The sequence below is a fragment of the Pseudorca crassidens genome, chromosome 7 (genome assembly GCF_039906515.1).
Source record: "Pseudorca crassidens isolate mPseCra1 chromosome 7, mPseCra1.hap1, whole genome shotgun sequence".
NCBI classification, from domain to species: Eukaryota; Metazoa; Chordata; class Mammalia; order Artiodactyla; family Delphinidae; genus Pseudorca; species Pseudorca crassidens.
The window spans coordinates 55162174-55188278 of record NC_090302.1 but is presented as its reverse complement, the minus strand read 5'-3'; the positions used below and the strand labels follow the sequence as shown (position 1 = coordinate 55188278).

General features: G+C 35.8%; 1 protein-coding gene across 1 annotated transcript; it reads right to left on the bottom strand.

Moving 5' to 3' along the window:
- Positions 1-1511: 1511 nt before the first annotated feature.
- Positions 1512-26096, bottom strand: CDC37L1 (cell division cycle 37 like 1, HSP90 cochaperone). Its single transcript, XM_067744303.1, has 7 exons — positions 25839-26096; positions 20239-20520; positions 17242-17335; positions 10276-10391; positions 9791-9913; positions 5888-6052; positions 1512-2115 (listed from the first exon to the last, which is right to left on the bottom strand). The coding sequence occupies exons 1-7, from the start codon at positions 25968-25970 to the stop codon at positions 2014-2016; spliced, it is 1014 nt and encodes a 337-aa protein (XP_067600404.1). The 5' UTR covers positions 25971-26096; the 3' UTR covers positions 1512-2013.
- Between the last annotated feature and the right edge of the window lie 9 nt (positions 26097-26105).

Sequence of the window (26105 nt, the reverse complement as noted above, 5' to 3'; positions counted from 1 at the left end):
GGTGTTTCACTTATTTGTTTGGACTTTCCATGGTTTGTATAGTTTGGAGAAAATTGTCTAACGTGAAATATAAATTATTCCTTTGCTTAGTATACTCTTATTATTTAAGAAACAGAAGACATTTCTCCTAATAGGAAAGCCAAAAAATCCTTCCGGAATAGTTTACTCAGTTGGTTGATAATTTCTCTCCTTCCAGTCTTCAGTTTTTAATACCTCTAACCTAAGGCAAAATGAAATTCAAAACAATTTTAAAGCTTACAGGCAAATCCTGGGGAAAAGTGAGAAGAATGAAAAGTAATGGTTCAAGTTACATTTCTGTGAAACTGGGGATTTTATTCCTATGTTCATTCTCCATTTGATAGGAAAAAGCAAGAGCTTGCTCCAAAACAGAAAACAACAACAAAAAAAACTTCTATAACTAGGTCATTGGTTAAAAAAAAATTCAGGCTGATGAATACTACCATATAAATTAGTCAAACATTTTATTATAGAGTATGTATTTATATCAAAAGCACAAAAACAGCTTTATTCTTAAAACCAGGAAGATTGTGATGTTACATACGTAGATTCAATAATTCCAGTCCATTTCTATGGGTACTAAGTGCCTTATCACCTCAGATTAGTTAAAACAAGGTGCAAATGAGGCCAAGATAACAGGTCTGATCACCATGTGGGTCCCTTGGCGTTACCTGGCTTCTCAAATTGAGACGCGTAGTCCAAATCCCATTTAGTCATCTTCTAAATGTTTGCTACTAGTCTCAATGGGACTGAGCCAAAGACTACATTGGTTTCAAATCAAAGCTCATGTTCCTGTAAGTCAGAAGGTTAATCCTCAAATAATAAGGACAGAATAATTAACATTGTCATCTCATTCCAAATAAAATGAATAATCAAATATCCTGGCATATTTAAAGTGAATTATATAGGAAGTAGTAAAGCTCAGAAGCATTCTATGGTAAATGAGCTAAAGAGAGGAATGACATGTAGTAAAAGCCATCATTACCAGTAAGGATCACCAAATTCTTAGAAATATGTAGTTAGCTCCAAAAGATTTCTCTTGCCTTTTTAAAAAAGTCTTTGGGCCATATCAGAGTAAAACAAACAATAACCACAATTTTAAAAATCAGATTATTTTTCCCTATTTGTTCTTACAGGCCATTAGTATTCTTTTAAAACTTGCTCCCTGAGAGATCCCAGACTATGTCAAATAAAGAAATTAAGAGTGAGATTGAAGTTCCTCTCAGTAAAAAAAAAAAAAAATCTGTATTAGCTTTATCACTTTTTATATCACTATATAACCCTAATATTAAAATGTCAACAGGGTAAAATCAACTACTAAGGAATATAGTTCTGAGAATACTTGGGGATAAATTTAGTATCTATATAAAATTGATATTATAGTCAAGGATTTAACTGATGGTGCCGAAAAAACAAATGTAATATTATTTTAAGGAGAAATATTTTGTTTTAATTTGTACCACCCCACTTACTTAGTAAAGTAGATTATCAACTACTGATTTATTGCTTTTAATATGATGAAACACCAGATTTGACAGCTAAATTAGCAATAGGATACAAGTACATTTTTATCTTTAATCATTTTTGTAGAGTAGGACATGTACATATCCATATAAAAAGACTGTAGCAGATGCCTCCTAGAATCAACCAGTTCTTGTAAACATTGCATTTGTGCAGATTTTCATACTTTGATTCCAAAATTGAGAACAATAAGATTAAAGGCAAATTTAGTAGCTAAAAAAACCAAAATAATGTCCAGTTTGACTTCTTGCAACATGTGGTACCACTCCTCTCTTCAGAAAAAAAAAAAAACAAAAACAAAAACCTAGCAGCACATGAAAAAAATTTTACAAAACGTTTCAGTACTCTTTGTTTTCCCTCCCATCAAAAACCGAACAAAAATAAAGTGCAGCACCCATAAAAGTGTCAAGAAAATAGCCAAGTTCTTCCTTTCTTGTAACAAAATAGCACTTGGCTTCAGCAGTCTTAACCAAATTATACAGTGTCCATCATTTTGGGTTCATCATCATCTTTATGTACCACTGAGTTTAAACTGCAGAGAGCTGTATTGATAGAATACTGAAGATAATCTGGATTCTGAAAAGAAAAAAGAATGAATGAATGATAATCAGTTTTATGCCAGTATATGCAGTTGCATATTCAGTTTTGCATTCTCTATTTCTCTGCAGTATAGCAGAACAGGAAAAAAGATGGACTTTGAAGTCAGACTTGGGTTGAAACCCAAGAAGATAAAGAAAAAAATTAAATAGATTATTACCACTTAATCCAAAGAGATGTGATAAAGAGAGAATGATGTATGTGAAAAATAGAAATGTAATAAACACTACCTTTTCCTCTGTTTAACAAAACTCTATAATTTTAATTATTTAATCATATAAGACTATATCTTCCATATGATTATATGTACATAGCTACTGATAATTTAAAAGATAAACATGGCTTTAAGCCAGCAATGTATTATATGTATTACGAAGATTACTAATTATAACAGTAAATACTAAAATTACAAAAACACTTGAATAAGGAAAAAATATATTTACTAAGTAAATATTATAGCTATCTTCAGAGTCTATTTTGGTTTCTCAAAGGTTAAAACAAACCCAAGTGAGAAATTGTTAATCTTTTGAAAGGTACTTAGACTGGTATTTAAAAAGTTGAAAACAAAAGAACAGTTTAATTTAGGTTTTGTTTATTTTTTAAACAGCAGAACTCAAAAACATTCTAATTTGTTCATTTCTAAAACTAGGAACAGAAAACTTTATTCAATAAATGCAAAAATAAACCCATTATTATTACAGCATCATGAATAGAGACCTAAGCCCTTAAGACCTAGGACTTTAGGAAATTCTTCCCCAAGAATTCAGTTTTATCAGTTGTTCTGAATATCTGCTCATACTTAGAGTTTTATTATGTATCACCTACTTTCATCTGTTTATCTTATTTAATAAACATCAATGAGGAAAACAGTCCACACAGGGCATAGATATCTTAAACCTCCCCATACCAAAGGGAGGCAGGGTTTTCAAAAGGTCTCCTTAATAAAGTACAATACTTTGTGATTCTTTTATTGTAAAAATCAAAAAGTAAGCCAGAAGTTAGTTGGATTATTCTCAATCAGGTTTTTATGAAGGAAGTGGCACAAATAACTGACTGAGGTCTGGAACACTAAAATAACTTTGGACCTCAGTTCTAACCCTGCCTCTTCCACTTAGTATAATGCCATCCTCAAAGAGAAAATAATTCATCAAAATTTAATAACATTAAAAGCTAGTATACAGGATAAGCCTAAGGTAACTGTTACTTATATCTCTGTCCAAGAGGCCTTGGTTTAGTTCTCTCAAAGCTAATGATAATGGTATTTGGCTTATTTCACGAGACTGCTGTCAATTAAAAAAAGATTAAAAGCTAAAGTGTTATCCAAATTTAAGTTTTATAAAAAATTATTAATAATCTTGTTACATTATCCCATTCTCCAAAGAAACAGAGTGCTAAGATCTTTTCTGACCATCCAGGCCCAATTCCAAAGGCCTTCAGAACAGAGCTTACAATTACTCTCTATTAAGACTAGGCTCCAGATTTTCATGGAGAATTTTGAGTATTAGAACTGGCTAAAGAGATTCTCTAGAATTCATCTACCCACCTCCTTAAGAACTGAAGACATCATCATGAGGAGACTTAAGAAAACAAAAAGCAATCAATATACCTAACCTAATGTACACTTAAATTCCACTGATTACCCTATATTCTCATCTAATAACATACTCAAAACATTTCTTGTCCCAGAGACCAGTTCCTCCCAAGAGCACACAACTGAGTGTCTTGTCCTATTTCTAGCATATGATTCAACAATATTCTATGATGTAGGTCAGTGGTCCCCAACCTTTTTGGCACCAGGGACCGGTTTTGTGAAAGACAATTTTTCCACTGGCCCGGGGTAGGGGTGGGGGGATGGTTCAGGCGGTAATACAAGCAACGGGGAGCAGCAGATGAAGCTTCGCTTGCCCGCCGCTCACCTCCTGCTGTGCGGCCCGGTTCCTAACAGGCCACGGACCAGTACCAGTCAACGGCCCGGGAGTTGAGGACCCCTGATGTAGGAGAATGAATGAGCAATGGAGTAGAACAGAAATCCAGGATTAGCATATTAGCTCCATCACTTACTGTATTGACTTCAGGTAGATTACTTAACCTCCAGGAGGTTCAGTTTATTCATCCATAAAATGAATGAAAATGTGTCACAGCATTTTTGAGAAGATTAAATGAGACACCATGTAAAAGTGTTTTGCAATTTATAAACTGATATAATAAAAATGGGATGTTATTGTTATGGTTAAGCTCTTCTTCCAAATCTCTCAGTTGACAACTTAGTCCCTCAGGTTGTCTCTCATCTTATCCTATCTATCATCTTATCCTTCTCTCAAATAACAGTGTTTCTGTGGATCTAGCTGAAATCTTATCTTTTCCCTCTTACGTTTAGAATCAACAACATCCTTCAAAAGTCTTTTCCTCTGCATTCATTATGTAACACCTTAGTTTTAGGAGGTTTATATGTTGAACTTACAGAGACTTAGTCATAAAATTCCTTTGGAAAGACTGCGTCCCTATGGGCTATTTCTCACAGAACTGAAGAGAAAATTTTCATTTTATTTAAACAGCATTAAGAGGTAATGTGTAGGACAAATTGAGAGAGAATATTGCTTACATGTCTAACTAAGGGTTAACATTACTAATTATTTAAAAATCGGACCTTAATTATTTCTATCCTTGAAAATAATATTTTTGGCTGAGTTGAATGTGATCAATTGCTTTCCTTAAATTGTCCCTTTGGCCTACAATACATATAACCAGAATAGTGAAATTATAGATACATAAGGTCAAGATATTGAAAATCTCAATTTCTACCACTCTGAGCACAGGCTCCGGACACGTAGGCTCAGCGGCCATGGCTCACGGGCCCAGCCGCTCCGCGGCATGTGGGATCTTCCCAAACCGGGGCACAAACCGGCGGACTCTCAGCCACTGCACCACCAGGGAAGCCCCACACTGCCTTTTGAGTGAGACTTCCCTTTCACTGTGTAGGCAACAGGCTAAACTGGCTAAAGCTGTTCCTAAAATCTTAGGGCCTGAAAATGAGAAATGAGAGATGACTGGTTCAATTTAAATGCTACTAGAACCAAAATGGGCAGTAACTTTTAATAACTTAAAACAGTAATCCTAAGTAGAATCAGGCAGACCTGTGGTCCAACCTCCTCTTTGACATAAATTCTTTCACACTAGTGACATGGTTTTAGCTTATTCTAATAGCAGATTTCCAAGGGGCTCAAAGAGTTGGCCAATATTACCATAAAGAACAGCTTAGCATAAGTTACATTAATTTGTAGTAAAATGTTACATCTGGTAGGCAACACCAACATTCAAAAAGATAATACTACTAAACTCATGCAACAGATCATCTTGGTTGCTACTTGGACATATGCTTTGAAGCTAATTCATCTCAATAAATCTTAACAGTATAGTTCTACTTAGAATGGAGATGTTCCTCAGGAGCCATCTTGAGAAGTTTATGATTGAGATGATCAATAGGTAACACTTGCCCTTAAGAATGCTTAGGTGGTCCTCATCCCTTCTGTATTTAAAGGAGTGGAATTTGGTATCTCTCTAAATACCTAAGAGATGAACAAGATTTAATGCTAAAACATGGCATGAGATGAAACTCAGAGTTATCTTTTGAGGCAAGAATATTTAAAATGACCACACATATATAATGTATAAGAAGAAAGAGAAGTTCAAAAGAACAAAAATTATGTAAACTAATACATTTATAAAATAAATATTTACTTTTCCAACTTACCTGTGGTAAGGATTCTAATAAACCTATAGATCCAACACCAGAATGGGGAACATTATTCTGAACTGTCATAGGTTGGAAACTTGGTGATTGAGAATAAAGTCTTACTCTTGACTTGAAAGCTTCAAGTTCATTTTTGAATGCTTCAAAATAACCTTCTTCCTCTGCCTAGAAAACACAAAAAATAAAGACTGTGTTTTTCAAGACTTCCAGACCAGAGTAAACTCTAGCAAGCATATATTAGGCCTGAAGTGGAAGAAGTAAAGATGAGGTGAATAGGTTCAACGTAGAAACCACCAAGATCTCTGTCAGATTTCTGAAAACTGCCTGTTTCATATGAATATTAAAGATTGGTTTGTTCCATTTCCCTCTGCTTCAGCAAAATAAAACAAACTAATAAGAAACAACCCGTCTTTACACATACACACTAATAAAATGAAAGAAGGTAGGCTTCCTCTGTATTTCTCTTGATTTATCTATATTCTTGACAGGATCCAAAATAGTCCTCATTTAACCTCTCATTTTCTCCTCTCCTCTTCCCACTGCCAAGCAACAGCCAAGGGATATTCTTTAAACCTTCTAATTCTCTACCAATTAATGAGGGAACACTATTATTGTTATTAGTAATTCTCTGACCCTAAAATCCCTATTTGTAAAAGCCATGAAAGCCAATTAAACTCAACATTCAACTTCGTTATGAAAATACCTTAGTGTTTTAGTTAAGGAAGTACCTTCTTTTCAAGATTATGGAAAGAAAAAAGTACGATGAGTTATGTTGAGGGAAGGGAATTCTCTCCCAAGGTGTATATAATATAAAGCAAAATTCTTAACGCAAAACATCCTTTTGGCAGTAGCCTCCAATTATAAACGTTTCCTTTGCAGATTAAAAAATGACACAGAGCACATCCTACACAATAGATCACAGAATTTAAGTTCAAGTGGTGGAAGAGATTTTGTCGAAGTCTCATTCCTGAATATCAATGGGCCCATTCGTCTGCAGTGCGATTTTTTTCTTTAATGTAGTTTACGTTGTGTAACTGGATTAAAACCTATGGATTAGTTACTAGCATCAATATCTATACAAATAATGCAGACAATGTTCTGTGCTGCCATTCTGTCTTTTTAAGAATTTAGGAATCATTTCTTTAATTATATTATAGCATTTCACTTTAGTCAATATATGGTACTCGTGTGGACACATGCAATGTTAGCCTTCATATCCAAAAGTAGTCCTTCTGAAATGGTTATGTAGCAAACCATTAAAGGAATCAAGTGACACAACTGCTGACCTTACTTCATGCCTAAGGCCTAGGGATTTAGATCTAGAGAGACTTGATTGATTTTTGTTTTATTAAGCAACCTATGGGTCACTTGCTCAGTTTCTCTATGTTAATTTTCTCGTTTGTAAAAAAGAAATAAAAATCCTTATAAAATGTTATGAGGATTTAATGAGTTAATCCATGTAAAGTGCCTAGAATAATACCTGGCACAAAGCAAGCACCTCATGAAAGTTATTCCTTAATTTAAAAGAAATTATTAAGAGCACAATGTTAAGATCTAAGACTGCATAGCTGTTCAGTTCTATTTTGTCAAAGTAAATTTCAAGGATACATATAGTTTGACTATGTTCCATTATCTTATTAAGCACTAGTTCAAACATATCCATTAATGTAAGATGAAAAAAGAAAGTATGATTTTTTTTTTTTAATGCCTATGTGTCAAGTGAAAATTTAGAATAGTCATCAGAAGCCTAACTAAAATACCAACTCAATCGTTTACTCATTAAGGGCTTCCCTGGTAGTGTAGTGGTTAAGAATCTGCCAGCCAATGCAAGGGACACGGGTTCGAGCCCTGGTCTGGGAAGATCCCACATGCCGTGGAGCAACTAAGCCTGGGTGCCACAACTACTGAGCCTGCGTGCTGCAGTTACTGAAGCCTGTTCACCTAGAGCCTGTACTCTGCAACAAGAGAAGCCACCGCAATGAGAAGCCCGCGCACCACAACGAAGAGTAGCCCCTGCTCACTGCGACTAGAGAAAGCTCGCGCACAGCGACAAAGACCCAACACAGCCAAAAATAAATAAATAAATAAGTTTATTTTTTTAAAAAATTGTTTACTCATTAAAACTACTGTCTTGGGAAAATTTTGTATTTTAACAGTAGAAGTAGAAGGTAGGACTGCTGCCACACTACTTTTTTTTATTTTAAAAACACAATGTTTTTCTCTATAAAAGGAAATATGTTGACTGTAGTATATGAAAAAGAAAATGGAAATCACTTATACTTCTACGACGCAGGTATAATCAAAATTAAACTTTCGGTATATTTCCTTCTAACTTCTAACTGTGTATGCTAAAATGTATCATATATGCAAAAAAGAGCATGTAAAATATTTACGTACAATTTATTGGGCAAAAATCCCACTATGTACCCACAAAAATTAGGAAATAGATCATTACTAGTATCTTAGAGATGAGTTTCAAAGAGCATTCCATCTCTCTCTGAGGTTACCATTATTGTAACTTGTCCTAATCACTCCTTTGCCTCTTCAGTTTTACTGCTTAAAATTTATGTATCATCAACAATATATTTAGTTCTGCTTGTTTTTGAACTTTATAAAAAATATAAAATTAAAAAAATGATACCAGATATATCATTCTAAGACTTGGTTTTTTTTTGCTTTCTTGTCTTTTTATCCATGCCAATGCTGATTAGTATATTACCAAATGAATATACCACAATTTATTCATTCTACTGTTAACAGACATTTGGGTTGTTCCCAGACTTTTTGCTATTATGAACAATTCTATTAAGCACATACATGAGTGTCTCTAGGGCAGCAGTTCTCAAACTTTATAGTCAAAGGACTCCCTCATACTCTTGAAAATTATTGAGGAACCTAAAGAGTTCCTGTTTATGCGGGCTATATCTATCAATACTTATGTGTTAGAAATTAAAACTGAGGAATTAAATATATATTAACTGAAATATAATAACAAACTCATTACATGTTAACATTTATAACATACTTTTTTTAAAAAAAACTATTTTCAAAACAAACAATTTAGTGAGAAGTCTGGCTTAACAGAAGATAGCTGTATTCACACATCTGCTTCTGTATCAATCTATGCTGTACACTGATGAGAGAATGAGAGTGAAAATGGCAAATAACATCTTAGTATTATTATGAAAATAGTTTTGACTCAGGACTAATGGAAAGGGTCTTGAAAACCCTCAAGTGTCCCTGGACCACATGTTGAGACATTTTTCTCTAGGGTATATACCTTGGATAATTTCTCGCTGTAAGCACTTGTCTTGTTCAACTTTACAAGGAAATTTTCCAAAGAGGTTATACCAATTTATACTCCTAGAGTCAGTGCATGTGAATTCTTATTGCTCTACTTCTTGTACAACTTTTAAATTATAGTAATAATTTAAATTAGTAAATTTAGTGAGTGTGAAATGTTATTTAATCTTTCTAGACATACCTATTTTTCTTTAATATAGCTGACTTCATCCTGTATATATAAACATGTATCACTTCTTTTGACTTTATAGCAAAGCATTTTCTCAGGTTAAAAACTTTTCATAAATATAATTTTGATGGCTGCATAATATTCTGTGTACTACAGATTTTTTTTAACCATTCCTCTAATTTTCCTGAATACATACATTCATGTGAATGGCTCTCAATTTCACATACATGCTGTATAGTATAGCTTCTTATATAGCTCCTTTAAATCTATATTAGCATGAAAACAACAATATAATTTTTCTTTTCCTTATAAAATCTACAGAATTTAGCCTGTGGCATCCTGGTTGGATGGCTTCCATTGATGTGTATGGACAAAAGAGGTCTCAGCTAAAACCTAGCCTTCCCATTTAACAATACCAAATAGCTACTTACTTTGGCTTTCTGGAAAAATAAGCGAAAACATCCTCTTGGATCCACATTACAGTTTTTGGCCATTTCCATAATAAACTGCATTACAACTGCTTGATGTGCTATTTGTTCCATCAGAGCCCCTTTCTGAAAGTAACAGATTAAAATTATAAGAAATATATTTAATATTGTGATTACTATTTGGATTTTTAAAATATGATTTTTAAATAGGTTAAAAAAGAAAAAGGTTTATAGTATCAATACATGGGAACAAGAGAGGTGAGGGGGCAGGCAGGCAGGGAAAGCACATTGGAAACAAGTTTCCCTATGCTAACTGAAATAACTAAAAAAAATTCCAACAGTAAGCTCAAGTAGATGTGAAAACAAAACAAAATTATAATTTCATTTAATGACCTTCCTACTTTCATTTAAAGTAACGGAAAAAACAAAAGAAAAAAGTAAATCAGAATTCCACTAATGTTCCCAGAAATTCAAGTTTCACATGATACCTGTTCAGCTTCTAGATGAAAACACCATAAAATAAGATATTTAGCAGTTTCTTCACATACAAGGTATGGATGGTCAGACAAAAATCTCTGACTATCATCCCATCGACTTAACATACCTGTAAAAAAAAGAATTAAACCATGAATGTCAAATACTTTCCTCTTGTAAGCAAAGAAATGGTATTTTAAAATGATTCTCTTTAAAGACAACTCACATTACCATAGCAGTATGTTATGGTAAAAGAGCAAATGAAGAGCAATAAGAAAGCAATACCCAGCATATTGGAAATAGCTTTCAAAATTCATAGCAAACTTTATTTCAAATAATGTCAGGCTAAAGTAGGGTGATTGGTTTAAAGCCGTAAGTTCTACATCTGGGGAATGCCCGAAGTCCCAGGCAAATAGAGACTCCTGGTCATTCTAGGCTAAAGTAAGTACAGATAATTTCAGGAGATTCAATATTATTTATTCAGAGAATACAAATTTTTCTGTTAGAAAGATGCATAAGAAAGCAAAACCTCAAGAAACTACACTGAGCAAACAAAGACTTAATAAAAGATTCAGAAAAACTACATTTCTTCTAATTTATTAAAATATGTCTAAGATAATATGGTAAAATGTCAACAGCATGGGAAACCAATCCAGTAAGTGTTATAATAGTAAATATACTCTAACCATTTTAGTGATGTTAACCATTTAGTCATGATGACTGTTTATACATAGAAAACAAAATCTTTTTAAAATTAGTTAAGCATATTTGAAAATAGCTGCCATTTTGCTTCAGAATACCAAACCAGTCCAAATACTACTAAAGGTGTACTGTCATCTTTACCCAAATTAGTTAAGAAATTTGGTCAAAAAGTTGATACCACCCAAGTAATTAACAGAACCAGCAAAGTGTTGAGCTTTATTTAGACTCGTCCAACCAAGAAAGTTACTGAGTCATCATGGAAATTTTATAAGGCTATCTCAATAGTCTGGCAATAAATCTTTCCTCTAGACACAAAATGAACTTCTGAAGTTCCACATCAGAACACAAGTAAAAACAAAACTGAGGACAAATGTCTTTCTGAGAAATACACAGCAACACATGGAAATTAAATAAAAATAATGATTTTTTTTCCTCATTTAAAAAATTGGAAAAAAGCATTTTAGCATTTTCTCATAAAGAGTTGTACAAGCTTTAGAGAGTTACTTCCCCAACACTTTGGATACAGTGACTAGGTCATTTTAAATTTTGAGAAACAATGATTATTTAAGTTACTTTAAACTACTTCTCAAATTATATAAAGAATCTAATTAATAATTTCTGTGGTCAGAGCTAAAGAAAGCATAATTCTATTTCTTATACCTGAAGCCATAAAATAAATCCTATAAAGCAATTTTGCCTTAGCTTTGTTAAACTTCTGAAGAGGGAATATTTTTAACTCTATCAACCATTCAGAGAGATCACTGCTTCTCCGTTTACTTCTCCATGGGCAGCATTGTGACTTACTCAGGCACCAAATTCCTACCCATTCTGGTTTCTTTTGCAGGAAAGATATATACGAAAGGGTTAGTGACACTTGTAGGGGCCGTGAAGAAGGGTGTCACTAAACGTTAAAGGTTTTAAACTACTTAATAACTGAGACAAAATTAACACTTAACTTAGCTTTTCTTTATCTGAAAAATAATTGTCAATACTTGATTTCAAAAATGCATACTAAATTATTATGAAATTGAGAAGTTACATTACAGGTAGTCCATTAAGACCTCTGTGGGAAGAGTGTGGAATTTTATGAACAAAATATATCAAGAGAATCAATGGCTTAGTGAACAGAACATACCAGAAAGTACACATATTACTTTGGAATTTATAAAGAAACTTAAAATCAAATGGAGAGTAACACAATCTAACATGATGACTCTAGGACTAAACTGCCTAGGTTCAAGTATTGGCCTTACCACACCTTGGGCAAGTTCTATTATACCTCTATGCCTACATTTCCCCATGTATAAAAGAGGGCTAAAAACAGCAAATAACTCATAGGATTTTTGTGAGGACTAAAGGAGTTAATACATATAAAGCACTTAAAACAGTACCTGACAGAAAGTAAACACCTGATAAATACTAGGTATTATTAACACAATATGAACAATTCATTCATTCATTCATCCATCAAATATTAAGCTAATCCTTTTTTTTTTTTTTTTTTTTTGTGGTACGCGGGCCTCTCACTGTTGTGGCCTCTCCTGTTGCGGAGCACAGGCTCCAGACGCGCAGGCTCAGTGGCCATGGCTCACGTGCCTAGCTGCTCCACAGCATGTGGGATCTTCCCGGACCGGGGCACAAACCCGTGTCCCCTGCATCGGCAGGCAGACTCTCAACCACTGCGCCACCAGGGAAGCCCTAAGCTAATCTTTTGGTTAAGGATAATCTAGTCATTTAAACTAGCCAACCAACTTCTCTGAATGCTTGAAAAACCTTACTTTGACAAATTAAAATATTTTAATTATGTATCTTCACCCATATATTTTTTTCTGGTGAATGTCTAAATCCCAATCCACCCTTTAGCTCTCAATATTCCATCTGATTCCTAAAATGGTCCCCAAATACACTTCATTATTTATTTCCCTTTCCTTTTTTCATTATACTGATAGAATGATAAGATTTCAATCCTTTGAATTATACTAAGTATCTTAATTTGTCAATATACCAAAAACCTCCCAACTAGGTTGTGAACTTCTTAATGAATGATATATGACCTATTTTTCAATATATCCTGAGCTCCAGATCTCCTGTATTCCCAATCACCTACCACCAGACAGCTACTTCTACCTACATGCCTGCACATAAACTCATCTTATTTGAAAATGAACCCATTCTTCTCTCCCTGCCCATCTACATTGCTTCCTAGGTTCCATGTCACCCAATCAGGTATTTCAGAGATTCTTCTGACATTTCCATTCCTCCCACATCAAACTTATCACTAAGTCCTGTGGTTATGCTATTGCAATCTGTTAATATGGTGAATCACATTAATGAGTCTTCTAATGTTAAGCCATCCTTGAATTCTTAGGATAAACTCTTTAAAAATATTTTTTTCAGATTATAAAAATAAAGTATATTCATTGTGAAGAATTCGAAAAATCCAGAAAATAAAAACCACCTGCAATGCTTACAAGAGGTAATCAATGTTAACATTCTGATGTATTTTTCCCTCTGGCTTATTTTTTAATGACTTTTAGAGAAACAAAATTAGAATCATATCATACATATTAATTTCCTACTCATTTCACTTCACATTCTAAGAGTACTTTTATTAAATGTTTTTCAAAAATAGGATACTGCTGTGTTTTTGAAAAGCAATATGTAAGTGATTACATTGAAGAGACTGAATATCCACCTACAGCACAACTGATTCTAACATAGTATCTATGCAAATATTTACAGCTTTTAACAAAATCTCCAGTGGCAACATCCCACACAGATTCAAAAAAATGCTGAATCACAGCTAACTTTGGTTGGAAGTGAACAGATGATGTGCCATGAAAAACTGTGTTAGATCACCAAAAATCAGCTCTGATCATCATAAAGACAGTGATGTCAAAGATGCATATGACTTTGAAGAAAACTGTTCTGTGAAGTTTAAAAGAAAACAGACTTTATTTCTAAATTGGTATTTTATATTTATAAAACATGAATTAACTAAATTAATAAGTAAACATAAATATGGGAGAAAAAATCAGTACTTCACAATATTCCATGACATGGTTGTACCATTAATCATTAGATGGTAAATTCCATCTAATTACAAGGGGTAATAAAAGCAATATAAGAAAGACAGTCAAAAAATATCAAAAGATACCATAAGGGAAACTTAGGAGGAAGTCTGAAGAATATACATACGCATGAGACCACAAAGTAGTACAGTGTCAAGCCTTTGCAGCCCTTCACAACCTCCCATGTTCTAGGCCCATGTCTTCCAAGAGTCTGGAATGCAAACCAAGTTTGGAAAGCCTCCAGCTAGAAGCTCTAATCACAGCTGCTATTCCAAATGCGTTTACTTCAAAGGATTATATGAATGTAGTCATTATTCTGACAAATGCCTTTTTTTCCTCTATTACAACAAGCACACAACTCCAGAAACATCTGCTTCCACCCAGGTGGGACAATTATTAAACTTTCACTGTCTTGCCTCAGGTCTCTCCATCAACTCTGTGCCATAATTTAGTCCCCAGAGACTTTGACTATCTCATCATCCCACATGACTGCAAACTGGTCTACTGCACTCTGATGGAACTTGGTGAGCAAGAAGGAGCAGGTATCCCATTTGTCTCGGTATGATACAAACAAACATGCCAGAAAGTGGGAAATAAAAACACAGGAAAATTTTGGGAGCCTACTTACTACCTTAGTAACATTTCTGGGGATCCAATGGGCTGTGGCAAGTAGGATACCTTGCCCAAAGCGAAAAGTCAAGTGTATTTCCACTAAGAAACAGGCACAATGTGAATCTGGGAATGGCTGTCAGGTCTGGTTGGCTTTGAAGACAGTAAGGCTCTGGTTAGTATTAAAGGATGAGACATGGAAGCCCACTCATGCAATGGCAAAACAACTGTTTATTAGTCACATATTTCCACAGCCATCTGATTGTTTGTACAATATTTTATAAACTAAGGAGTCATGGTGGTTGGTATATTTGAGATTATGCAGAGATTCAACAGCATGGGATCTCTTCATCAAGGGTATTCCAGGTTAGCCACTGAATACCTAATTTACCAGTAGCAGAAACCAGTGCTGAAACCTCAATATTGAAGAGGCCAGCCAACCATCAAGCTGGAAGGACCAGCCAACCATCAAGTAATAGGTTGATAATCTTGGTCCCGTTTCATTTTGGAGGAACCAGTGGTTCCTCACTTGAACAAGACCATTTGAGATCTGGTATTGCCCTCCCTCTTTGCCATGCTTCTACCAGTAATGCATCTGTGGTCTTACTAAATGAGTTGTTCCCCATACCACATTATTTCTTGATCCCCAAACTCAATTTACAGCAAAAGAAATGAAGACAACAGGCTCACGAAATTCACTGGTCTTATGAACATTACTACACAGAAGCAGTAGGTTTTATAGGATAGTGAAATGTTTTATTGAAGACCCACATAATTATAGTGCCAGGTGGGTTACTACACCTAGTGAGGTAGGGATATTTTCCCAAATAAAATTCTTTCTGACCACAGCACTCAGTTTATAGCAAAAGTGAGGGAACTATTTTACATGCACTAGGTTTCCCATGGCTCCAAAGCAACTGGCCTACAGAATGCGAGCTGTGTGAAAGCACCTTGAGGGATGCTATTCTACCAGATGCATCATGCTCTGAAAGAGTAATCAGTACATGGTACTCCTTTTCCTACAGAACGCGCAGGCCTGGGAAATAAGGGCTGTAGGTGGGAGCTGCAACTCACATTATCACAACTAAGATGCATTTACAAAATTTTTGCTTTTTATTCTTATAATTCAGGGGTCCGCTTACTTAAAGATTTTAACATTTTAACATCTACCCAAGGGATGACTGTATATCCATTTTTTCTATTATAAATAATACTGGAATGATAATATTTGCAAAAATAAACTTCGCTTACTTCTTCAGACACTATTCTTGAATTAAACAGAATACGTAACTTATTTCACTTTTTAAAAATAAAAAGTATGAGGGCTTCCCTGGTGGTGCAGTGGTTAAGAATCTGCCTGCCAATGCAGGGGACACAGGTTCATGCCCTAGTCCGGGAAGATCCCACATGCCATGGAGCAACTAAGCCCGTGTACCACAACTACTGAACCTGTGCTCTAGAGCCCGCGAGCCACAACTACTGAAGACCGTGCGCCTAGAGCCCATGCTCCTCAACAAGAGAAGCCACTGCAACGAGAAGCCCGCACACCGCAACGAAGAGTAGCCCCCGCTCGCCACAACTAGAGAAAGCCCGCACGCAGCAACGAAGACCCAACATAGCCAAAAATAAATAAATTTATTTAAAAATAAAAAGTATGAGAAAAATGAATAAATTTTATGAATAAACTTTATGAAATAATTCTATGAATAAACTGCAAAAAAAGGAAAAAAATCTAAAGTAGTATCCGTTATACTGACATAAGGATGAATGAAATTCTAAATACTTTGGGAGAGAAACACCAATAGGAAAAAGGTCTCAAAATGTCATTTAAATAGCTTATTAACATACTCCAAATAAAAACTATGTTTACTAAATTGACACATATATACTTCCCAGTAGCATTTTCACTCCAGCAGTATTGTCACTGCTTATAATTCTTAGAACATAGCATACTGTTTCCCGACTCTGCCTTTGGACATGCTGTTGCCTTGCCTCCCTTATCTACATGGAGAACTCTTACACGTTCCTTATAATCTAACTCAGACGTTTCTCCTCTGGGAAGCTTTCACTAAAATCAACCCCCATCCCACTGCTTTTCCCCAACAGAGAAAACTATTTTTCAGTTCTTTGTATATGTATTTCTATTACTTACTATTTATTATAAATTATATTCTATTACTTATTATTTATCTGAATAACAGTTGAAGGATCTACATAAATTGTATAGCATCATATCCAAAACCTGAAAAAAATGAATGCTAATCTTACAACCATAAAATAATCAGATACAAAGGAAGCAAAGATGAAAAAAGACAAAAGCAAAGACTAGTTGGGAAATGGAAAGAATCTAGGTAGTAAAAAAGACCATGTTTTAGAGGGTTTTGCTTTTCTTCACAATTCAGTTTACTCTGTCACTCTATTTTTTTACGACCAAAAAAAAGTCTAAAACAAGAGCTATACAACTGTGCCAGAAGCAGCTATGCAACTGGAGTTTGTCACTCGTCTTCTTTTTGGTCCCCATTTTATAAATCCACCTTTTGTACACATATTTATGATACCAAACATTACAAAAGAAGGAAACTCAAGTAGTAGACTTACCAAAATGTCTGATTTTCTGCTCATGTTTCTGCATAAATGATTTTGATTTATCTTCATCTTCTGTTTCTTTTCTTTTATCCTGATTAATAAAACTCTAAGGAAAAAATTTTGAAGTTAAAATCAGATTTTATATTCTAATTGGATTTTCTTTCTCACTTATTGAATGCCTAGCAATCTTTCGCATACACACTATAAAAAGGTGATGTAGTAAACTCATATTACATCATTAAATTCATCTGTAAAACTCTGTTAAAAATTAAAATTTTCTTGGGCTTCCCTGGTGGCGCAGTGGTTGAGAGTCCGCCTGCCAATGCAGGGGACATGGGTTCGTGCCCCGGTCTGGGAAGATCCCACATGCCGCGAAGCGGCTGGGCCCGTGAGCCATGGCCGCTGAGCCTGCGCATCTGGAGCCTGTGCTCCGCAGCGGGAGAGGCCACAACAGTGAGAGGCCCACGTACCGCAAAAAAAAAAAAAAAAAAAAAAAAAAAATTAAAATTTTCTTGTAATGAAGTTTCATTAGTCTTATTTAAAGTGATATATATGTAGAAAATTATACAATTATTTTAGAAATCAACAGAGAAAAACAAATGAATTAACTCTTCTGTAAAACTGAATTTCCCTATCAAAGGCAGGTATAGAAAGATCCTTTACATGCATAATTTATGTTTTGCATTATTCATTTCCATCAAATATTTGCAGCTCTACTGTCATCTTTGGAGTTCTTGCTGGAAACAAACTCAGAAATTCAAAGCATATAGAGTATAGTTACAACAAAATTTCTGATAAGACATAAACCTAAAACAGACCTTTGCTGTAAACTTTTTTTAGGAGAGGCTAAACAGTTCGATTCTGAAATCAAGTACAAATTTCTATTAAGGAAGTGCTTCTTTTCAGTTAAATAAGTCATAAAACAGACGAAGATGAAGTTTTTATCTGGCCAGAAAAACTGGCAGAACAATTTCTCAGAACATTATGTGATCATGTTTAAACCTTGAGATCATCACTGCCAAAAATGAAAATTGAAAACTAGCTCTCTGACAGTTTACAATCAGGAAACACACAAGTTTACATATTTCAAAATAAAAGCATTTTTTTCTTTATATATTCTCCATCTAGACCAGCACTGTCCAATAGAAATATAATCCAAGCCAGAAATGTAATTTAAAGTTTCCTATCAGCCACATTAAAAAGCAAAAGAAACAGATGAAATTAATAACATATCTATTTAACCCAACATATCCAACATATTATCATTTCAACATGTAAGCAACACAAAAAAATTATTAATGGAATATTTTACTTTTTTTGATACTAAGCCATCGGAATCTGGCGTGTATTTTACACTTACAGCACATCTCAATTCGGACTAGCCACATTTCAAGTGCTCAATGGCACATGTGGCTAGTGGCTATCAAGTTGGACAGCGCAGACCTAGACCAGTCCTCTCAAGTCTCAAGCTCCCAGACAAAATCAATGTACGATTTTGAGCAAATGACTGGAACATAAAGAGAGTCCTAATTAATTTGTGGTATAAATGTAAGCTATGTTAGAATCCAACTTTAAAAAAAAACAATTAAAAGAAGAGAGAAAAATATTTTCTTTGTGACCACTGTGTTAACAGAAGAGACATTAACTTTATAAACAAAGAAACATTGTTTTGACAATTCCCTCTGGAATAAAAAAACTATTTTAAATAGTTTTGGGGTATAAATGCAAACCAGAAATAAAGTAATACTTAAGATGACACATCCCTTAGAACAACATATACAGAGACAGCGAGTCATTCAGTGAAAGAATTATTCTGTTGAGGGGAAAGAAAAATATATAAATTAGTACAATCACAGAAAAAGTCTAGAAAGATATGACTCATTGTTAACAGTGGTCATCTCTGGGAAATGGAAATGAAGGAAGCCTTTCAATTCTACTTTACAGGTTTACGTTTTTGTTTTTTACAAGAAGCATGTTGTACTCTTACAATTTATCTCCATTAAAGAAAGAAGTACTGATAGGGCTAGTGGTACTAGACATTTACCTGTGTGTATTACTTATTGCTGTAGCAGGACCAGAGCTAGTCCAGGGGAAGGAAATTAAAGGTGCTTCGGGGGGAGTGCTGAGAGTGGATGCCAGAGCAGAAACGAGTAGTGTTAAACACTACGTGTAGAGAATAATGACGGTTAAAGATAAACTGAATGCGGACTTAGACAAGAATGAGCAGTCCATACCTAAGTCTTGAGAGTTAAGTTTAGTACAAATAGAAAGAGTACTACTTTAGACATTAGATGAAAATGACTTTATTTCATTGCCCACTTCTTTTTCAGATACAAAAGTCAAAGAATAAGGCCTATATACGTAATCCAGTGAGAAACAGAAGACCGCTCTTAATAAACTAACTTGGCAAAAGTATTTTACTACTCCTTTCAGCAATAATGCTTGTAACACTAAGACCAGATTACTGTCTGAGGTTTACTAAATACATACTGGTAAATAACAGTGAGAGACTTTGTTTTATTTGATAAAACCAGTAACTATACATTAGTGTTACAAAATTGAAAGCAAGCTGATAAGCATAGCAACATGAGACAGCACTGGTAACATCTGAACTTTACCACATACCAGACCCCATGCTATCTACTTTTAAGATGTTACCTTATTTAGTTTTCATACCCACTCTTTATAGTTGATGAAACTGAGCCTTAGAGAAGTGACTTGCCCAAGGTCAAAAGCCAGCCTGTGAAAAGTTGAGATTTGAGGCAGTCTGACTCCAGAACCCATGCTTATATTCAGTGTGCTATGCTGTAGCCATATAATTGGATTAAGGACTACCCACATTAGACACTACTGGGGATAACACATTTCTGTAACAATCACTTTTCCTAAACTGTCAACACTGAATACTGTTTATAAGATTCTGTTGCTTTGTTAACAGATATGCACAACTGGTTTGTACAAACACTTCAGTCTTTCCTTCTTTCATTACGGTCCAATAAAAGAGAGTACCTTATTAAAAACATCCTTGCTAATGGCATCCATGTTCCACAGACACATTCTCTCTCTTTGTACTAGAGCCTCTTCTTTCTGCCGCCATTCTTCTTCCCGTTGCCTCAGTTCTGATACTGCTGTTTGTGCTTTGGCATGTTCCTGATCCAAGGACTCAGAGTTATGCAGTGCTAAGCTACCAAGTTTCTGCTGAGCTTCAGCGAGATTCCATTTGCACGCCACAGAGCTCTTCACAAACTCTTTCTGCTTTTGGCAAGCCATTTCAATTCCATGGCTATATATCTGTATTAAAAAACAAAACAAAACAGTATTTTTAAGAAATGAAGAAGGCAACAGAACAGGTATGTTTATGTAGCACAGTTCAAATTTCTATTAGTCACGGATTTCTGTACAATGTTTTTGGTACACAGGTATCCAGCCTTCTGTGTTTGCAGTTAAGAGTTTTATATTATAGACCTTGTTTCATCAACTAGACTCTAAGCTTTGTTGTTAATTTGTGCCTCTCCCCTGACAACTAACAGCAACAAAAAGCCTGGCAACTAGCACAGTGTCCTGCATACAGCGGGACCTCAACAAACATTTGATTTATAGTCTTCATAATCCTGAAACAGAATAATAAGAACAAAAGCTTAAATCTAGTTCATCATCTTATCACTCAACATGGTGAAAAGCAGACCTCTATAGAGCTTTGCTTTGCAAGTTCTTCACTCAAAGAACCTTTTATTTAGAAGTAATCACTTCTTGGTTTCTATTTTCTCTCTGTGTTATCCCAATCCTTGGTAATCTGAGTTGTTATTATTGGAAATTTCTATTTAAAACTGACTACATCAGATAGATAACCTTTAACTTAATCCTAATCAAAACAGACAAAGTTGTTTAAAAAAAAAAGTCACTGGTACACCCTGGTGACTCTGTTTTTTTTTTTAACATCTTTACTGAAGTATAATTGCTTTACAATGGTGTGTTAGTTTCTGCTTTATAACAAAGTGAATCAGTTATACATATACATATGTCCCCACATCTCTTCCCTCTTGCGTCTCCCTCCCTCCCACCCCTCTAGGTGGTCACAAAGCACTGAGCTGATCTCCCTGTGCTATGCAGCTGCTTCCCACTAGCTATCTATTTTACGTTTGGTAGTGTATATATGTCCATGCCACTCTCTCACTTTGTCCCAGCTTACCCTTCCCCCTTCCCGTATCCTCAAGTCCATTCTCTAGTAGGTCTGTGTCTTTATTCCCATCTTGCCCCTAGGTTCTTCATGACCTTTTTTTTTTTTTAAGATTCCATATATATGTGTTAGCATATGGTATTTGTTTTTCTCTTTCTGACTTACTTCACTCTGTATGACAGATTCTAGGTCCATCTACCTCACTACAAATAACTCAATTTCATTTCTTTTTATGGCTGAGTAATATTCCATTGTATATATGTGCCACATCTTCTTTATCCATTCATCTGCTGATGGACACTTAGGTTGCTTCCATGTCCTGGCTATTGTAAATAAAGCTGCAATGAACATTTTGGTACATGACTCTTTTTGAATTATGGTTTTCTCAGGGTATATGCCCAGTAGTGGGATTGCTGGGTCGTATGGTAGTTCTATTTTTAGTTTTTTAAGGAACCTCCATACTGTTCTCCATAGTGGCTGTATCAATTTACATTCCCACCAACAGTGCAAGAGGGTTCCCTTTTCTCCACACCCTCTCCAGCATTTACTGTTTGTAGATTTTTTGATGATGGCCATCCTGACCGGTGTGAGATGATATCTCACTGTAGTTTTGATTTGCATTTCTCTAATGATTAATGATGTTGAGCATTCTTTCATGTGTTTGTTGGCAATCTGTATATCTTCTTTGGAGAAATGTCTATTTAGGTCTTCTGTCCATTTTTGGATTGGGTTGTTTTTTTTTTGATATTGAGCTACATGAGCGGCTTGTAAATTTTGGAGATTAATCCTTTGTCAGTTGCTTCATTTGCAAATATTTTCTCCCATTCTGAGGGTTGTCTTTTCGTCTTGTTTATGGTTTCCTTTGCTGTGCAAAAGCTTCTAAGTTTTGTTAGGTGGTGACTCTGTTCTACTAAGAATCAACAGTAATTAGTTTTAACATTTATTTTTAAAAATTTTTTAAATAAACTTATTTTATTTATTTATTTTTGGCTGCACTGGGTCTTTGTTGCTGCGTGCAGTCTTTCTCTAGTTGCGGCAAGCGGGGGCTACTCTTCTTTGTGGTGCGCGGGCTTCTCATCACGGTGGCTCCTCTTATTGTAGAGCACGGGTTCTGGGTACACAGGATTCAGTAGTTGTGGCACACGGGCTTAGGTGCTCCGCGGCATGTGGGATCTTCCCAGACCAGGGATCGAATCTGTGTCCCCTGCACTGGCAGGTGGATTCTTAACCACTGTGCCACCAGGGAAGCCCACTTTTAACGTTTGTTGAACCACCACGTGTAAAGCATCGTGACGGATGTTTAATTCCTTATATTCCTCAGTTCTATCAAACGAAAGCTAAAGGCACATTCTTTATGATTTCTTAGCCAAAATGTAGATCAATTTCAAACTAGGTATTCAGAATAATTTTACTCCAATCTATTCCCTTATCTGCATCACTATTCAAGCCCTTGTAATTTCACACTTTAATTATATAAATATACTCTTTCTCATTTCAAGCCATTCTCTACTCTTCTAGACTTGGAGTGATTTCTCCAAGAAACAAATATGATAATTTTACTGATTCTTAGAGTCTTGGGATAAAGCGCAAACTCTGTGGCATGGCATGGTCCCTCATGATCTCACTTCCTATTATCTCTCTAGACTCAGTCCTAGTCACTCTTCTACTTGTTTGCTTATTGTTTACATCCCCTTCCCACCCCTCCACCCCATTCAATGTGACAACTCCCCCATCCCTAAACCTCCTATCTCCATCCCAGATTCCAGCATTATGTCCCTTCCCTCTTACCCTGTCCCTCTCCACCCAAGTTATGCATATTTCTACAGTGGTGTTTTCACACAATACTGTGCTTATTTGTTTAACTATCAGCTTCTTGAGGGGCTAGAATGCAATAAATCTTAGATGAATAAACGACTCGACTTCTTGGAATAGACTAGTGGTGGTTAGGAATTCTAAGACAAGTAGCATGCAAGGCTTCTTTTTTAGCTAAGTCTTCAGGCAAACTTAGATTTCTATTGGAGGGAATGTGGACACTTGCTATTCAGATGTTTTACTTGTTTAGCAGGTTTGGAGCCCAGATACCACTTGGTCCTAACCAACCAAGTAAGGTATTTATTTTTACTTTTTGCTACCTTAGAATAGGGTTAAGAATAACTGCAGACTAGCTATGCTTAAAAAGGGACTAGGAAGAGGAGAAAAAAGAAGCTATATAATTTATTTTGTAAGAAAAGACAAAGAAATACTAAGAAAGGTAAGGACAAATGGAAATATCTTGCATTGTCAAATTATGCGGGAGCAAATTCTCAAATCACCTCTCAAATCAAACACAGAAATCTTATTTCTAAATTCTAAAAATGATTTATGTTTATATCCTTCTGCACAGACTACACAGACTATGTTTGGGCATTTGAGTAAACTATCCAACATGTATTGAGATGATTGATTATATTTTAATAAACAAAGATTTGAAAAAAGAACTGTTAGCATTAAGGTCTACTAATGTAACTTTACATAAAAAAAATTCCCAAACAGGATCTCTAAGTTCCAAACTGCATTTAACTGGATCTCAGAACTATATATCACACATGACATTAATATAGCTAGTTTCCCTATATTTGGTAAAATTACACCAAGGCTGTTTTTATAAAGATTATAAAATGTTTATAAACTGAATTAAATATTTTATTCTTTCCAAATATTCCAAAAGAAAAACTTAAGTTCTAAAACTTAAATCCAGCAAGACAAGTAAGTAGGTTTGTTATAAACACATGAACTAATTTAGGATTAGAAATCATTTTGCAAATCTTAGTACCATTCAAAGTTAGTTTCAGACAAATAAAATTTTACATTACATCACAGGATGGGCAGTACAGTAGGTGGGAAAAAACACTGTACTAGGTGTCAGAAGTGGATTCTAGTTTTAATTCTGCCACTGCCTAGCTACATGGCCTCAGGGAAATCACTTTTAATGTAGGATTTAAGCCTAATCATTTCTAAAATTCCTTTCAGCTAAATAAGCTTATAAATTAATATACAGCTATTTTTAAAATTCAGTTTCTCTTAGGTTACTCTTTAGATTCAACCACAATGCAGTGAAATTCTTGAGACCTTTCTATCCTCTCTATACTCCTTCAAAACTGACAATGGCAGCTGTTGTTCATTCTTTTTCTATCTCTGTAACACATTCATTATGTGCTTATATAACACATTTTGTACATAAAGATGACACCAGTGATCCATAATTAGTGGGTGACTACCAACCTATCAACTCTCATTCTGTCCTCCTAAAAAAATGTCTTGTACTTTCCCAGTGACTGGCTGGCCGAAGTACAGTCTGTGGTTATGAAACAGCATTTTTCTCTGTGCAGCCAACCAACCCTGTGAGCTGGGCATAGGATCGATGACCCTACACTTATTGGCAAACAATTTAAATCACTCATTTTCATTAACAGCTAGCAAGATGAGTCTAGAGAAAAACAGTTTTAATTCAGTTAAGCCCTGGGGGATCCCATTTTGCAAGAAGCCTAGAAGGCAAATACCTATAATCCATTTCATTGAACCTATTAGTGTTTAGTCCGTGATCCTGAAATATACTTCGAAAACACTCAGGTTAGGAGAAAAACCGGGACAAGGTGATATGAGTACCTAAGCACTCCCTAAGATAGGACCAAGAAAATCCTAAGTGGCAGTATATCACATTTGGATAAGTTTCAGAGGAAAGAAGGCTGGGCTGAAAACCACAAGTAGCGGCAGGAATCTGAGGAAGAAGTCTGAAGGAAAACGCAAACGTGTGCCTATATATTTTTACTGAAGAATCGTGTGAAGCAAAACTAAAATCAGAAACGTAAGGGGAAAATGGCCACGCGAATGGGCGAGATTTACGCCAGCATCAATAGCAAGGTTTACAGAATTTGCTCAGATGTCAAAAGTCAGTGAAATAAACTGGATCTCAAATCTTTATGTCAGGAGCTCAGTGAATTATTGAAACACAACCATTCACTGTTCCCATCAACTGTGCACAAATATTAGTGCCTTCAAAAGAATAAAGTGCTCGGATTAGAGCAGGCACAAGAGGACAAAGGGTCAATGTTATAGAGTGAGTTGTCCCAAATCTGGGTACCGTCAGAAGACGGGTGGAGGGGAGAAACTTCTTCCAAGGGTGAGGAATTAGCCAAGGTGAAAAGGTGTGCGTGGAGGTGAAGGTTGGGGCTATATGGCCAGACCCTCTTCGAAGACCTCAGTAGATGCTACAAAGTGATGGGATGGCTTCAGGCTCCCGACGCCCGAGGTTGGGGGTCGGGAGTCGGGGGCGGGAGAAGGGGGAGGTGGGGGCTCAGAACAGGGCACAGAAGAGGGTCGCAGAGACAGAGGGCTCTGGGGGCCTGGTGACGGCTCCTCTCCATCCCCCCGCAGAACACGGGCCCCTTCTCACCTGGGTGCCGCCTCCGGGCAGCTGCGGGTAGCGAGGAGAACCGGGGGACACGTCCAAGTCACTCTCTTCCTCAGCCTCACCTTCTGCCCGAGGGAGGCTCCAAGGTCCTGGCGGCGGCCACGGCTGCTCCATGTCCGGCTACCCCCGGCCCTACAATCCCCACTGCCAACAGACTTCCCGTGAGCGGAACCTACTGCGCGGAGCCAGCCGCCCCAGCCGGGGGGGCCGTTACCCAGAATCCCTCTGCCGGCGGCGACGCCGACGCAC

Excerpts from the sequence above, each read along its gene's own strand:
- CDC37L1 (XM_067744303.1), bottom strand. The coding sequence starts at position 25,970 with ATGGAGCAGCCGTGGCCGCCGCCAGGACCTTGGAGCCTCCCTCGGGCA. Across the intron at positions 6,053-9,790 it reads TATTTTTCCAGAAAGCCAAA|GCAGAGGAAGAAGGTTATTT; the intron begins GTAAGTAGCTAT and ends TGTGTTTTCTAG. Across the intron at positions 2,116-5,887 it reads TATTAGAATCCTTACCACAG|AATCCAGATTATCTTCAGTA; the intron begins GTAAGTTGGAAA and ends TTTTCTTTTCAG.